Source organism: Dama dama, chromosome 7 (assembly GCF_033118175.1).
Source record: "Dama dama isolate Ldn47 chromosome 7, ASM3311817v1, whole genome shotgun sequence".
NCBI lineage: Eukaryota > Metazoa > Chordata > Mammalia > Artiodactyla > Cervidae > Dama > Dama dama.
Window position 1 is genome coordinate 22,306,099 of NC_083687.1, and position 16,665 is coordinate 22,322,763.

Sequence of the window (16,665 nt, forward strand, 5' to 3'; positions counted from 1 at the left end):
GGGCTGAGGGATGAAGAGATGAGACCCCAGACTCCTGTAAGATGAACAAACTCACCGTCATCATTTCTGAATTCACTTGGGTTGGAACTGTTGAGAACAGGTCCAGGATGTTAATAATAGCTCCCAGGGTCCCAGAAAATGAGCCGGCTTCAAGTTTCACCTGCTTTGTGCTAATGGAAAGATTCCCTAGGTAGGACGGGAGCTTCTCATCCTGGGTGGGGCTCTTAACCAAAGCCTAGGAACAAAAAAGCCAACACAATCAGACAAGACACACACACAAAAAATTGCAACTCATTTATTGTAACTCATGGAATTTTAGGACTCTCGAATTCTCAATGATGTAGCTATGAGAGGTGAAAGTATTTATTTTAATGAAATAAAACATATTTCCTTACCACATGGTACTCACTTCTACTCTAGCTAAGAGAGGTCAGCTAGCCACTTCTAGGACTATAGATGACTTGTAAGGATAAAGGAAATCTCAGACCTGTAAAAGCATAAAGCCCAATTTTTTTTTCCTATTGATGAACCTTACTTTAAAAAAAAAAATTAATTTATTTTTTTCGGCTGTGCTGGGTCTTCGTTGCAATGTGGGATCTTAGTTCCCCCGACCAGGGTTCAAATCTGTGTCCTCTGAATTAGAAGGAGGATTCTTAACCACTGAACCACCAGGGAAGTCCATGAATCTTATTTTTTATTTTGGTTTCTTTGTGAAAAGATTAGAACTTTTAGCTTGATATAAAAATTCTTTAAAGGAGAGCAGTTAGAGGGGATGGCTTCACCAACATGACTTTCATCATTGAGCTAACGGAAACCAAGGTGAAGGTCCACAGCTGGTCCTAGGGCAGAACACTGTGTTGCCTCTCTATTTCAAGCAAAACATCAAGCATTTCTAGGGTTGCATCTTCTTCGGAAATAAATAAGTGTAGCTTTGAGAGCAACACAAAGCAGCTCAAAGTCCACTTTCCTAGGTGCTGAGAAATAGGTTCAGCTGAACACAGCTCCCCACCAAGAGCTCAGAGTCAAGGGTTTAAGGATCACCTTGGCCAGCTGGAGCAGAGCGTTTATTGGGGCAGAGATGCAGTCATTTCTCTTGATCTGCCACCGGGAGCCCACGCATCTGTAAGTTATGATCCCTCCAACAGGACTCTCATGGCTTCTGGTAATGTTCGAGAACCGGCAAAGCTTCTGGATGACTTTCCCAGGCTCCCCAACGCCTAGGATAGGATCCTGGCAAGTGATGCTCTCCCCTGCATTGGAAACATGGACATAAAAGGTACAGTTGAGAAGAGGAGAAAAGATAGCTGAAACAGGAACAGGCTTAGGCGGCATTTTGATATTTGAACTCATCTTCTTCTTTACTTTCAGTGGCCTTTTCCAAGTTTCTACACAGATCTGATTCTAATTTGCACTGGCTTTTCCTCTAGACCTCATTCCCTCCTCTGATCTCTAGGAATTTTCTCTGCTGCCTGTAAAATCTAAGCCATGAAAATAACAAGAGCTTAATGTGTACTCATCCAGAGAAAAGATATGCAGGTGACCGTAGGTGTTAGGGATGCATGGGATCTTCATGAATGGGATTCTCAACTCTGATGCCTAAGAATCACCAGAGGAGCCTCGGAAATACCAATGTCTGGAAATACCAAGTAGATCAGAACCTCTCAGGCTAAAATTCAGGCTTTAACAATTTTTAAAGCATCCTTGTGATTCCTGGGTGCAGCCAAGGATAAGAGGCACCATCTTAATCTAAAGCTATAATTAGCAGTAGGAATTCTAGGCACCCATGACCTGAATATTCTAGACAATATTTATAAGCATTTATTCCTTCTGGTTTCCCTTAAGATGACTTCCCTTTTCCTCTACCTAAGACCAGACTTCATTGGAAAATGGCATTTTTTGCAGAATCTCCATCTCCAGAGAACTTGGACTCTCTGATGAGAACCACCTCCCCCACTATCTTTTAGCATTTATTGAGTTCTCAGCCACTGTAGAAAAATCTTAAAATACCTAAATAATTTTCTATTAGGAAAAGGCTGAGGAATCAGACTTTGCAAGAAGAACAAGGAGGAGAACAAAGGTAAGTGAATAAAACATGATGGCACTTGGGCTAAGATGGGAGGACAGAGGAGAAGTGACCTTGGCTGCCCTCTGGAAAAGGTGTGCTTGGAAGGGTCAAGGGACGGTGACTCAGAGATACAGGGAGCTCTTAATTGCTTCCTATTTTGGTGTCTGGGTCTCAGATACCAAGACCTGTAAGAAGGACCAAAAATCCCTCAATAAACTCAAACAGGCTTGGTAACAGAGCCATAGATCTTTCAGACATCATGGAGTCTTGTATAGAGATGATTTCTGGGGCAAGGGGATTGCTTATGATGTAGGCCCAGGAGTATCTTTTTACCTTGAAAAATAGTATATGAGGTGGTATTGGCTCAGCGATGACAAAGGATGGGAAAGACAGTTTCTGATTCTTTTTATATATATTTGAATTTTTCATTATTTTTAAGATACTTTGACATGGGACATTTTTAAAAGTCTTCAATTTGTTACAGCATTGATTCTGGCTTATATTTTGGATTTTTGACCCCAAGACATGTGGGATCCTAGCTTCCCAGCCAGGGATGGAACCCACACCCCCTGCATTGGAAGGTGAAGTCTTAACCATTGGACTGCCAGGGAAGTCCCTCCGATTCTTTTTATGTAGCTCTGGGAAACAGTGCTTGTGGGGGCATATAGTAGACTAGATATTTGAACTTTGCTGAAAGTCTATAATTTTGCTGAAAGTTCAAAGTGGCCTCAGCCCCACACAAACACTGTCCACTCTTAACTGGTGAGGACAGGGCTTCAACTCCCAGAATCAATGGGTATATGGCTTTATCTGCCAAGATGTCTTAACCAATTTCTTTCCACCCAATTGCTACCAGAGTTAATCAGGTAGCCTCTTCTAGCCACCCACAACCATCTCTAGTTCAGAACTTACCATATTATATGTGATGACATTTTAAAATCACATGTATCTCTCTCCTAGATGTGAGGCCAAGAAACATGGCTTATTTCTTTTTAATCCCCCATGCTTAGCTCAAGGCTTGCCACATGAAAGTGATTAACACACATTTATTGATGGATGAATGAGGAAGTGAATCAATAAATGAATCTCTGCTCATGACCTTAACATTATTTTAAAATGTTAAAAGTGCTCTCACCAGGAACCAGGTGAAGCTTCATAGACGGGCTCTGGACTGAATTATTAGCGGCGTTGGTAAAGTGACAAAACACATCCACATTTTCTGGACAGGAAACTGAGTCTGCCATGAAATGGTGTTTGTAGCACACTTGCTTTTCATTAACTTCTTTTACTAAAATAAAATCAAAGAATGAAGTCACAACATAAGTATTCAAAGCACGGATTTTGTAAAATCATCCAATGTGGATAAACTTGTTCAAATTCTTTCCAAGATTATGTGCCACATCCATCTTTTATGTGGTTCTCAAAATGCCACTAGCCTAGAAGTAACCAAACCCACACCGGCATGCATACTGGCCAAAACCTTACCTCCACCATTCATGGCTCCAAGTCTATGCCCACCCAGTTTCGGACAATCAGAATGCTTTCTCAGCATCCTTCTGTCTACTGAAATACCATCATGCTCTGTGCCTTTATCCTATCATTGGTTCAGAGGTCACCAAAGGAGAAGAGGGTGTCAGAGGACGAGATGGTTGGCTGGACAGCATCACCTATGCAATGAATATGAACTTGGGCATATTCTAGGAGATGGTGAGGGACAGGGAGGCCTGGCATGCTGCAGCATATGGGGTCACAAAGAATTGGACATGACTCGGTGGCTGAACAACAACAACAACTCCTACCAGACCCTGAGGTTTTAGCGAGTAGGTGCCTGGTTACATTTATCTTTGCATCTCCTAGTGTCTAGCTCAATATTTGGCACACAGAAAATACTGAAGGCATGCGTGTTTGCCACAGAATGTTGAAATGCTAAAATATTTCAGTACCCAGATTGATTTCATATCCCCCTGCCATGCAGCCTTCTCTGCATTGTCTAGTCTTTATGGGATTCCCCACTTTTCTGAACTTCCATTGTCCTTTCGATCTGTTAATGCTCATTTTTGGGTATTAATATTCTACGTATTGCCTTTTATGACATATGCTCTTCTAGATATTAATCTACATGCCCCACTTCTTTGATCTACTTTTCATTGCCTCCTATGGTGTTCTGTATTAAGCAGGAGGTCCCCAAGAACCATTTTTGAAAGTATGAATGACCTCTTAAATCCCTGATGGTGATGGTGTCAGTGAGTTAAGATTTGGGGTTGTGAAGTCATATTTGGTTGACCTTTATTTGAATGAATCCTGAGGAATTTGGGTGGAAGGTACATTCTACCAGACAGGACTTGAATTTTTTTTTTTTGGTCAGGTACCATTGAGTGCAACCAATGGACCCTCTTCAGTTAATTATTCCTCAGCTTGGAGTTCCCAAACCTGGGCAGGAGAGTCATAATTCTCAGGGGAAATTTTTGCCCTTTATCAGCAATGAGGACAAGCTCTTAACTCTGGCAGATGAATTTTGTTTTTTTCCTAGATTCTTCTTTTACGAAGCACGTCATCATCTGAGGGCCCTGACGTTGTGCTGGTGGGTGGGGTGCCTTAGTTACTGCCTTGGGATCAAGGCCTTCTCTCTCCTTTACTTCAGAGCTTTCAAATTCAAGATTCTGGGTTTCTGATCTTGGCAAACGCCTTCAGGGCATCCCAGCATTAGCAAAAACATTTCCTCTAATTCTTCTTGATTGTTTCTGTTACTCTTTTGGCTGCTCATTTGTGCATTTACAGGATTCTTGTGGTACTTTGATTAAATGCTAACTCCTGGCATAGAGGGAAGGATGATCAGAATATCTAGTCTACTATATGGAACATGTAGAAGGCTTATGACAGTAACTTAATATGGTCTTCAACAGCCATCACTAAAAACAATGGGTTCCACTCTCACCGACTCTCAAGATTTTGTCACAAACCACTTGCTCAGATGGTAAAGAATCTGCCTAAAATGCAGGAGACCCAGGTTCGATCCCTGCGTCAGGAAGATCTCCTGGAGAAGGGAATGGGTACCCACTCCTGTATTCTTGCCTGGAGAATTATATGGACAGAGGAGCCTGGTGGGCTACTGTCCACGGGGTCTCAAAGAGTCAGATACGACTGATCTATTACCACTTTCACTTTTCAATGAGCCACTGGCCACATGGAAAAATAGAAGGCAGTAAAGCCTCATGGAATTCCTCTGTTATATTCTGTCTGATGGAATCCTTATGTCTCTTTATTCTTATTTTAAGAGTAAATGTGTAGACTCCATGTATATGGAATCGTATGTCCTAACAATTCAGCAGTGGGCATCTTACCAGCAGGAAAGGACGAGGAACCCACTTGAAAAATGACCTTGTAGTCTGCATCTTCCTCAATGCAGCATCTGATGTGATGGGAGCTTCGGCATGGTACTGCAGCTTCCACAGGATCAACCATGATGTTGGACTCTAGAGGCAGCGGGTACACGGTGACATCTTTGGCCACGACCCTGTACAAATTCTTGTATCGAAATACGCAGTGATAGGTTCCTGAGTGGAAGGAAGCCAAGATGAGATGGAACAAATGTCATCACTCCAGAAAGGCATTAGCTGAACCTCAAAAACATCATGCTGAGTGACAAAAGCCAGGCACAAAAGGCCACATATCGTGTGATCCCAGTTCTATGAAATGTCTACAGTAGACAAATATACAGGAACAGAAAATAGAGTAGTGGTTGCCTAGGGCTGGGGATTTGGGGAAAATGAGGTGGCTTGTAAAGCATATGGAATTTCTCTTGGCGGGGGTGAGGGGGAGGGATGAAAATGTTCTCAAATCGACTACGGTAAAGTTTGCACAACTCCAGTATACTAAAAGCCACTGAAGTGTATCCTTTGAAAGAATCAATTCTGCGTGATCAATAGTGACCACGTGCGTGATCAATCCAGAATCAATAGTGCGTGAATTTTATCTAATAAAGTCGTTGCAAAATAAAAAAAAAAAAAACAAAAACAGGAAGGCATTGGCTGAGAAAGTTAAGAAGAGGATTGGGTTTCCTTGTCAAGCTGGGACAAGCGCACAGCGACCCCTCCCAGGCCCTAGAAGAGAAAACGCTCCTTCGAGTCCCCTCCTGGGCTCTCTATGCATTTGAACCCATCCTCATGGAAATATTCACTTACTTTTGAATACAATGTGGTGGCTTATCCAGAGTCAAATAGCCTGTTGGAGTGGGATCGAGTTTCAAATCAGGTTCCCAAGATATCCTCCAAGGGCTCTTTCTTTAACCAGGAGGGAAAAAATGAGAATTCTGGTCTGTGCTGGGATGGAGAGTTCTTGAAGAAAGTTGTCAGTGAGATGGAGCCGGAGCCCTGGGGTCTTGTGACACCCATCTCTAAGGGAGAAGATGCCTCCAGTTCTGGCACATCATGGCGCCACTAAGAAGTGCAGAGGGAAGGAGGAAGGAGGGAGAGGTGGATTGTGAACTCTTGGGAGAGCTTGACCTGTGAACTCTGGGATTAGATGTCTGACGCGTATTTAGGAAAGTCTGAAGATGAGAATGGGCCGACTCAACTTTGCATGAGTGAAAAGAGAAGGCTGCAGCAGGAGTGGCCTGCACACCCAGTGCTTGGTGAAGCAGAGTGGACTGTGGACAGGGCTTGGGTTGACCATCATGAAAGCCAGCTTCTCCACTGGACTTCACACCAGAGCCCATCAGGGGATGAGCCACCGCTGGGTCAGCTGCTGCGGGGACAGCTGGGAGTTCATAACAGCATCTACAGTTAAGTAGGACTTTTCAATGTTGCTGACATTCCTTCTCTTTGCCCTAACTTTGGGGGAGTCAGAGCAGCTGCTGGGCAGAGAAAAAACAAGTAGAAAAAGACCAGAGAGAAAATGCCTTCCAATTCCCATTGGGAGGGAGGGAAACTTTACATGGAATAGAAAAGTGTAGTCAATTTTGATGAGAACAGATGATTTTTAGAACCTGAGTGGGACTGTTTAATAGTTCAATATAACTAGGATAGCTCTGGCTCCTCCTAAGTTATTGTCTGATAGTCAGAAAGGGCTATTGGGCAGAGCAAGTATGAGCTCAGCTTAGGAGAAAAATATTCCCATTCCTGATGGTATCCACCAAGTCCAGCCAGACAAGAAGCAGTTATTTCTACAGTGCTGCCTAGGCTTTCCTCATAGGAAAAAATCAAGATGACCTGGAACTCGTAGGATCTGGACTGATCAAGCCTATAATTCATGAAAAGCTTTAGAACAAAGTAGTTAATAATTGGCCTCTGGGGGTGGTTCAGTATTTAATTCTCCACGTTTAGTTCAATCCCTGGTCAGGGAACTAAGATCCCACAAGCGCGGCCAAAAAAAATCCAAAACTGTTGGCCTCGAGCCAGACAGTCACCTTTTCACTTTGGCTCTGCCATTCACCAGCTGCAAAACCTCAGGCGTTTTCTTACCCTCTCTGGGCCCCAGTGTCCTCATCTGTGAAATGGAGATGATAATGACACTCCCCTCTAGGTTTATTGTTTTAAATTAATTCATGTACTTAAGTACTTAGCACAGTGTCTACCACACAGCAGAAGCTCAAGAAGTGTCAGTTATATTGAAGGGATCCTATCAAATTGCTTTTTCTTTCAAAAATTTGCATTTTCTCTCAACTTAAACAGTACCTGGAGATAAGTAGAAAACAAAAGTGTTTTTCTTTCTTCTTTTGGAACCAGGCATATAAAACCTTTAGGAAGAATTTTTATACCTCAGTTGGGTGAAACAAGAGTCTGGTAAAAATACTTTAAAAAACAATCCTCTTAGGAGTTTGGAATTACATGCATACCACTAATGCATAAAATAGATGAATAACAAGAATCTACTGTATAGCACAGGGAACTATACTCAATATCTTAATAATGGGAAAGAATCTAAAAAAGAACATATATACGTATATATATATAACTGAATCACTTCATATAAAAAACTGAATCACATACATATATAAAAACTGAATTGCTTTATATATAAAACTGAATCACATATATAGATGATTATATGTGATTACATGGGAATTATATTTATCACATATACATGATATCTTCACATATGTGTGTGTGTGTGTATATATATATATATATATATATATATATATAAACATATAAAACTGAATCAGTTTGCCATACACTTGAAACTAAACACAACATTGTAAATTAACTATCATTAAATTAAAACAAAAAATCTTCTTAATGGCAAAGCACGGGCTCTGGAATCAAAGAGACCAGTTTTAATTCTTGCTCTAAAACTTAAGTTGTAGAAACTTAGGCACGTTTATTATCCTCTCTGAACCTCACTTTCCGCATCTGTAAAATGGGAATAGTGACCTCTTCCCCCAAAGGGCTGTTGTATTGAGTGATGACATATGACATGTAGAGTGGCTGCCATAGGCATGGCTCGAGCCAGGCCCCCATGGATGGTAATGATTCCAGTGTATTTCTAGGGGTCCCAGAACCAGGGTCCAGGGTATCTGGGCTTTCACTCACCATTCCACTCCCTGGTTGAGGTCTTGACTGTCAGCACCGACTCTGCTCTGTCAGGGTACCTCCTCGTGATATAAAACCTTTTGTATATTTTAGTTCCAGCGGAAGTGTTCCAGTACATCTCATCATAGTTACTCATATCGCTGATGCACTTTATAAAAAAGCTTTGTCCCTCAGAAACAGAAATTAGGTCCGGGGTTATGTTTAGCTTGGCTAAAAGAATGCAAACAAAACAGACAAAAGAAAACCAACAACAAGTATAATGTTTAGTCTTTCTGGTGACGTCCACATAGAGTGAAATTTCACATGGAGACAGAAAGCATGAGCGGTCCTGACTCTACTGGGGTCAACGCGGCACTGGTACCTTGCTGCTCCGGGGCTTTACTTGTTTCTAGGCTGTTCTTGGTGGTGCTCTGAACTGTACTCATTTCCATCAGAAGCCTTTGGGATTCTTGCACGTCCCCTTTGTGGCTGGAATTATCTCCTAATGATCAGCAGGGCAGAAGGTTGCAAACTTAGAGTGTTGCCTTAACCCAAACTCCCCTCCAACCTCTTCCAGGCACCTCAAGGGAGACTCAATGGCTCAGTTCCTATGACCGTATCATTTTCTACTCTTTCAAAATAACTTTTAAAAATACCATCGTGTATTTTAATTTCTCTTTTTTGTATCTCTTATCCATAAAAATGTGAGCTCCTTAAGAGCAGGACCCTCTCACGGGTGTCTTTGATCACATCCCCAGCATCAGCAATGGGTCCAGTACCCAGTTGGTGCTTACCAAGCAGATGAGTGTCTTCTGGAATGACTTGTAAAGCAGAGGGACCACAGCATTTATACTGCCCAAATAATTATATCTGGGCTGAGAAGTAGAGGCACCCAAATTGTTCAGAAGTGGGGACTGATTTGTTTTTGTATGATGGGTGCAAAAACATGTTTGCCTGCCCAGTTTTTGCAGAGAATGCAGCAGAAAGTTTTAAGTGTCTGATATGGGTGAAGTTAGAATGCTTTAAGATATAAGCAGTAGAAACGATACTTTTAAGAGTCCTAGAATTAATTGAAACATTAAAAAAAAAACAAAAACACTTGTTACAACTGTAAGATAACCATGAAATACTAGACTCCTAAAGCTTTCTGCTGCATTCTCTCTGAAAAAGATGAAAGAGGAGAGAAAGGCGGGGATGAAGGATGATGGGGAGTGAGCCAAGCTATTGAAATTCAAGGGAGGGAGAATGGGATTATGGGAGAAAAAGTAGGAGATTAGGGGCATTATCCTTGTGAAGCGAAAGTCATTCAGTCGACTCTTAGTCCATGGGATTCCTTCCTTATTCAGTGACTAACCTGAGTGTGAAACCTACTTCAGCTTTTTGCCTTCTCAGTACAACGCAGGCGGTTCCTTCCCTGCAACCACCTCTTCCTACTCTTACCCTTCCTTGTAAGGAATTCATGTGAATTTAAACAGCGGAGATGAAAATCCCATTGTGTGATTTACCCCAACCACCCTCTCATTACCAGGGAAGGTCCAGCCTCACTGCTCGTGGATGTTCCCAGTTCATTGGCAGCCCCTGATTTGAGGGGGCAAGCCCCAAAATACCAGTGAAAGAGTCCTTACCCACAGAGATGAAGGTCACTTCTATGTCCCTTCTGCCTCTGGCTCCGTGGGCACTGATGAACTCACACGTGTAGACCACTGTCGTTCCAGACGACCTGCTTGGACACTGAGTCCCATTGGCCATGAGGGTGTATCTGCTGCAGCCACTGTCTGTGTCTATTTCAGCGTTTCCTGCAACAACATAAGAGGTTCCCTTACTGTCACAGTTATCTGACTCTCTGATTTGGTAGCAAAGAAGCCAAATCGGGGGCTTTCCTGGTGGCTCAGTGGTAAAGAGTCTGCCTGTCAATACAGGAGACATGGGTTTGATCCCTGACCTTGGAAGATCCCACATGAAGCTTTCGCACCGCAACTAGAGAGTAATCCCCACTTGCCGCAACTAGGGAAAAGCCCGAGCAGCAATGAAGACCGCACACAGCCAAAAATAAATAAATAAAGTTATTAAAAAAAAAAAAAAAAAAAAACAAGAAGCCAAATCAGCTAAAATGACTCCTTATTTACATCCAGTTTTCTCTTTGAATGGAGAGGCAGGATGGTATAATGGTTAGTCCTGCCACTTCAAGATCCAGGTGGCCTGGCTGCAGTTTCCAAACTGTATTATTATTTTTTTTTGTATTTTTTTTTAACATGGACCATTTTTTTCATTTTTTAAAAAGTCTTTATTGAACCAGTTACAACATTGCTCTGTTCTTTATGCTTTGGTTTTTTGGGTGCGAGGCACGTGGGATTTTGGCTCTCTAATCAGAGCTCGAACCCACACTCCCTGCGTTGGAAGACAAAGTCTAAGCCACTGGGCCACCAGGGAAGTCCCCAACACTCTACTACCTACCAGCAGGGTGTTGTTGGCAAAGTCACTAAGCCACACTCTACCTCAGTTTCTCCAGATGTAAAATGGGGATATGTAACATCTATGACCGAAGATTGTAGTCAGGTAAAAGGAGTTAATGTGTTAACACTTAGGACAGTGCCTGGCTGGGGCCAGCCCCTAACCAAGACCATGATGGTTGCCGGAGTGTGAAAAACTAAAAAAGAGAAGTCATGTCCTTGGATATGATTCCCGTTGGAAGGGGAAAAGCTGATAGATTATTTTGATTATTTTTATTATTAAAAGGAGGAAGAAACAGGACTCGGGCCTCTGATTCTCGTCTCAATTGAGACCTGTTTTCGTAACTGATTCCTTCCTATTAGTCATATGTTTTAGTGGAAGCTTTACCTTCATGTTTTCTTTGGTTACCAGCAGTTCACCCTTCAGAAAGCTGCTCCTGTCTTCCTTTCCGTTCCCAAGACGCTTTCCCTCCCACGCCATCTCACTTCCTGCCTGTGTCTTTATGATGCCCTCTTGGCCACCTTTTTCTACTTCTGTTCCTTCACGCTCTCCCTTCCATTCTTGCCTTCTGCCATGTACTCTGAAGACACTCCTCAAACACTGACAATCTTCCAAAAGTTAAAGAAAAGAAAAAGACCCTTCTGATGAACTCTAACATAAATGCATCTTCTTCAGCCTTAGCTGGAGGATCAATGATATTAAAATATTCTGATTAAAAAGGAACCAGCTTTTCTCCCCAGTCCCCAAAATGGTGATTCAGAACACCAAACTGATTTCCCACCTTGGGTATATTATTAATACCTCCTGGTTCATAGGTACAAATGTCCTTTCATCTCCAAGGCTCATACATCCACTTATTTTTGGAAAACCTACTTCCTCCACTTCCTCCAGGACCTCTCACTCCATCCGTCTCCCTTGACTGCAAAACAATGGAAGGTACTGAATGCAGACTGTAAGTTGGCGCTCTGTTTTCCAGAATAGAGGTGGTAGGCAGTTACAGGTTTGTTGCTCAAGATTAAATAATATCCAGTGGAGAATTCCCAGGACATTGAGGATAAGGGAAGACATGGTTTTCAAACCTATCAGCATTATCAGGAAGCAGTTATTGTGGCAGATTCAATATATTCAAGTCTGCTTTAAATGTTGACATTTATTATCTCTTTTCTCTTCTCTCAAAAGTCTCACAAAATGGGTACCATTGTCTCTATTTAAAAGACGAAAATCTGGGAGCTCCTTAGCAATCTATTGGTTAGGATTTAGCACTTTCACTGTCCCTGCTGAGTTCAATCTCTAAGAATCCACAAGCACTGAAATACCCAAATACCCCAGAAAGCCCAACCTGTTTGAAAAAGACCACCCTCATCTTCTTAAAGTTAGAAATTCTGACACTATGGATTACTTCCTTTCCATCTTATCCCTTGCCAGAAGTGCTTTGAAAATCCAGTGCAACCATTTCTGAGATGAGGTGATGCGTTCAGTTCCAACACATTGGGGTGAATTATTTAGCTAGATTGCTTTCTCCTGTTCTAGAAAAATGGCTGCTAAGAGAACTTGTGGAATTTGGAGAAAGATGGCTCCAACGAAGGGAGGGCAAGGGAGAAGGAAAGAGGACAGGTGTTGAGAGAGCAGAGGTTAAATTCATCGGAGAACCCACTGTGCGGGTCCCCAGGCGGCCAGCCGGTGGCAGGAAATCCATTGTTCTGTTGTTGGTTGAGCCTGCCCGGGCATTAGGAATGTCTGTAGCAGGGATGGCCTCAGAGAGGTCCCTGAGCATCTGTACTGTAGACTTCCTGGTTCCTTTGCTAGAGGGCCAGGCTTTTCACCCCTCACAGTTGAAAGCGTCTAAGTCAGAGCCACGGGAACTGTGCAAGGTCTTTCTCCCATCTGGCAGTTCCTTCAGGATGTCTACACCTCCCCTTCCTTAAGAATCAGGGAAGTGGCTAAATGGACCATATGTCAACTTGTTCAACAGTTACCAGATGCCTTTCCCATTCTGCAGAGTACTTTAAGGTGGAAACAAATGTGCTTTGCAAACTAGATGTGCTCAGAAAACGTTACATCTCAATTGATCCTTATTTTATTTATGATTTAATATTGTCCGACAGGAAACGGTTTATAAAAGTTCCACCACACTGATGAATTTCATGGCTAAAGCTACAGTTGCTTTAATGATTTTTTTTTTTTTTTTTACTTGAAAGATGAGCACATAATACTGTCATTTCTTAAGAAAAGAGTTGCCTACGTGAGGTTTCTAGGCAGAGAACAGTCTTCTGTTTCACAGTACAATTTCTGCCGGATCAGCTCATGCCAAGTCTGACTCACCAGGCATGTGTGAAATAGTTTGGCCAAGACAAAGACTATGAAGCAAGGTGAATGATTTTCTTTTTCTATTGTGACATCCTCGGATAAGTCATTGAATTTGAACCTCAATTTCCTTATTTGAAAATGGAAGGCAAAAAAAAAAATGCCTGCTTTAAACTTGTGGTCAAATTTAAGTGTGATTAAAGTGATAACAATATATGCATACCTATAACTGGTTCATATTGTACAGAAGAAATCAACACAACATTGTAAAGCAACTGTCCTCCAATTAAAATAAATAAAACATTTTTTCAAGTGATAACATGTTTTTAAAAAATTGGTTAATCATAAATTATTACACAAAAAGAGCACTATTGCTATTTTAATTTCTTCTACTTATTATTATTCATCAGTATAACTTAAAAGGTGGGGAATTTCAAGCGTGATCTCAGATAACCAACAGGATCAGAAATTGACATTGGTTGAGAGACAAACAGGTTGATAGAGAAAGATATAGAACCAAAGACAGAGAGTCAGATAATGAGTGGGAAGGACAGACACCAGGAGGAGAGACTCAGGAATTCGACTTCAAAGCAAAACCCATGACCTCATCTTTGTCTCTTTGCTGAAGAGGGAAAGGAAAGGGAAGTGGGGACAAGATTTTCTGCAGGGAAGACGCCATAAACCTATGTCATCCCATCACTCCTTCTTGAATCTTCTCTGCCAGAATCTTGTTTACAACCCAAGCGTGACACTTATGGACTTCCCCAATGGCTCAGCAGGTAAAGAATCCACTCTCTATCCAAGGAGCCACAGGTGACTCGGGTTCAATCCCTGGACTGGGAAGATCATTAGAGGAGAAGATGGCAACCTACTCCAGTATTCCTGCTGGGCCACAGTGCATGGGGTCACAAGGAGTTGGCCATGACTGAGCACAGAACACACATGACACTTATGTGTACGTATTTGGGGAATTTTGTTCTAGCATGGCTTAGCTGGAGCTGGCATCAAACCTAGTACTTTTTTTCCAGTCTGAGGTCTAGAAAAAACCAGCTACCCACACTTGCTCTTTTACCCACCGCATCTTCATTTTTACTTGGCCTAAAGGCAAAAAACCTATTTGTCAAAGGGTTTTTAACAGGCTCACCTGGAATGCTTATACTCCCTTCCTGCTTCCATTCAATTTGACTCCAATTCACGTTCACCTCACTGCAGCAACTCAAAGACACAGGGCTGTTGTCACATATCACCTCCGTGGCTTCGCTTGCCAGTATCTGGATGGGATTAACTTCCACTTTTCTTCTGGATGCATATTCAAAAATATCTAATGTCAGTTTGCAAGTGTATTCACCTGTAGCGAACACACAAAAAGATATGGATGATTACTATTACATATGTCTAGTCCCCTAGAAGAATGATGGCCTCATTTCATGTGTCATGGTGGTACTTCATGAAAAACCATTTTCAAAAGCATGTGAGACTTGGTGTAAGCAACCCCAAAGGAATATTCAGGAGGTATAGAAGGTTTAGGGAGATATTCCTGATGCCAAAAGGTGAGGAGCAGAGAGAAGTTCTAAGGAAAAAGCAGAAATCTGAGTCCTTGCTGGTAAGAAAAAAAAGTGTGGGGATGCTTCAGAGGTACAAAGGGAAAATGGGACAACCTTGGAGAATTAGAAAATCATGGATCATTTTGGCATCCTATTTAACTCTGTGGCAAAGTCAGAGTCAACAAATACTTGATAGAATCCATGTGTCTGCAGTCCAGTTTCTCATTCAGAGAAAATGGGATGCCTCTGTTGACATCTGGATTGCAGTGATGCTATTAAATTTTGGAATGTCAGGCCTAAGAGTTATGCTTCTGTGGTTGCTGGGGAGGAACAGGTGGGAGGGATTACAACAGAGAAGAAGAAAACTTGGGGAGAGCAGTGATGAATATGTTCACTATCTTGATTATGGTGATAGTTGCACAGGTGTACACACATGCCAAAACTTATTAAACTATATGTGCACAATTATACATGTAAGTCATAATTTAAATGATAAATGTAAGCATATTAAGTTTACATATGTACAGTTTATTTTACGTCAATTCTACCTCAACAAAGCTCTTCTCACATTTTTAAAAAATGTTAAAAAAAAAAAAAAAAAGAAACCTGCTTTTTGTCTTAGGTTCCAGCTCATAAGCTTTGGTAAATGTGGAAAATTATATTTGTCTCCCCAGGCTAAATTTGCTTGGCTCATTCACCATGGGATTAATTTTCAGCTGTGAAAATTTGAGCTTCTTTTTGAAGAGGAAAAGGCTGTCTACACACACTACCACGGTTTGATTCTTTCTTAGCCCTTCATTCCTTTCCTCGCCCCAGCTGCTGGATGGCAACCCACCCGTGTAATCCTGAGTGATGTTGTGGATAATGAGGCGGGACACAGAGGTCATGTTGTTGAGCACGGAGGTGTAGATGGAGACTTTAGTGCTGTTCTGCATGTCGAGGTCCCCTTCCCCCTGCGTCCAGGACACGTTGGTGGAAAAAACTTCATTCTCACACATCAGGGTTACTGTATCTCCTTCAAAGATGATTTCTGGTGTGATGGAGAATTTCGTTTCATCTGGAAACCCAAACGAAAGCCATTAGGATCCCAAAGCAAATGAATGGAATCAATGCTACTCCCCAGTGCTACCACCACTGGTCTTCTCAAGACGTCTCTGTGGTGATGAATGATGCAATGTGTTCCCTGCACTCCTTCCCTGGACAGCTGGGACCTGAGGGCCCCGGAGTGACTGAGCCAGCTATTAGGGACACGGTTTCTAGCTTGGGATCTTTGCACACTTGAGAGCTGTCAATGATGCTAATGGGGATCCCGAATCTATTTTCAGTGTTTCAAATAGTCTGTCACAGATATAAAGAACAGACAACTTGGCAACTTGTGGTTGCCAAGCGGAAGGAGAATAGGGGAGGGATGGATTGGGAGGTTGGGATTAGCAGATACAAACTATTATGTATAGGTTGAATAAACAGCAAAGTTTTATCGTATAGCACAGGGAACTATGTTCAAAATCCTTTGATAAACCACAGAAAGAAGAATATGAAAAAGGACATACAAATATAAATATAGATAACTGAACCACTTTGTTGTATGGCAGAAATTAACACAACATTGTAAATCAACTATACTTCAATAAAATTTATAAAATAAAAATGCAAAAAAAATTTCTAATAGTCTGGTAGAAAATTGCACATTTGCTTATGAAAAAGTCACACCAACTAACCTAAACATCAAGTTTCTTTGCCCCTGATTTGAGAAATATCAACTGTTTGTTACTGATAATTGATACCTCACGCT

At 41.8% G+C, this 16,665-nt stretch overlaps 1 protein-coding gene across 6 annotated transcripts in view; it reads right to left on the reverse strand.

Moving 5' to 3' along the window:
- The window catches only part of ADGRF5 (adhesion G protein-coupled receptor F5), a 107,800-nt gene that overhangs the window by 11,175 nt on the left and 79,960 nt on the right, over nt 1–16,665 (reverse strand). For 5 of the 6 annotated variants that reach the window (XM_061146877.1, XM_061146879.1, XM_061146876.1 and 2 more), the window contains 9 exons: nt 15,709–15,930; nt 14,474–14,677; nt 10,200–10,370; nt 8,957–9,076; nt 8,596–8,805; nt 5,407–5,619; nt 3,201–3,353; nt 1,042–1,250; nt 56–235 (listed from right to left, as the gene is read on the reverse strand). In XM_061146877.1, coding sequence (XP_061002860.1) covers nt 56–235; nt 1,042–1,250; nt 3,201–3,353; nt 5,407–5,619; nt 8,596–8,805; nt 8,957–9,076; nt 10,200–10,370; nt 14,474–14,677; nt 15,709–15,930 — 1,682 coding nt within the window. The remainder of the gene's footprint in view (nt 1–55; nt 236–1,041; nt 1,251–3,200; nt 3,354–5,406; nt 5,620–8,595; nt 8,806–8,956; nt 9,077–10,199; nt 10,371–14,473; nt 14,678–15,708; nt 15,931–16,665) is intronic. The other variant, XM_061146882.1, reaches the window with a different exon arrangement.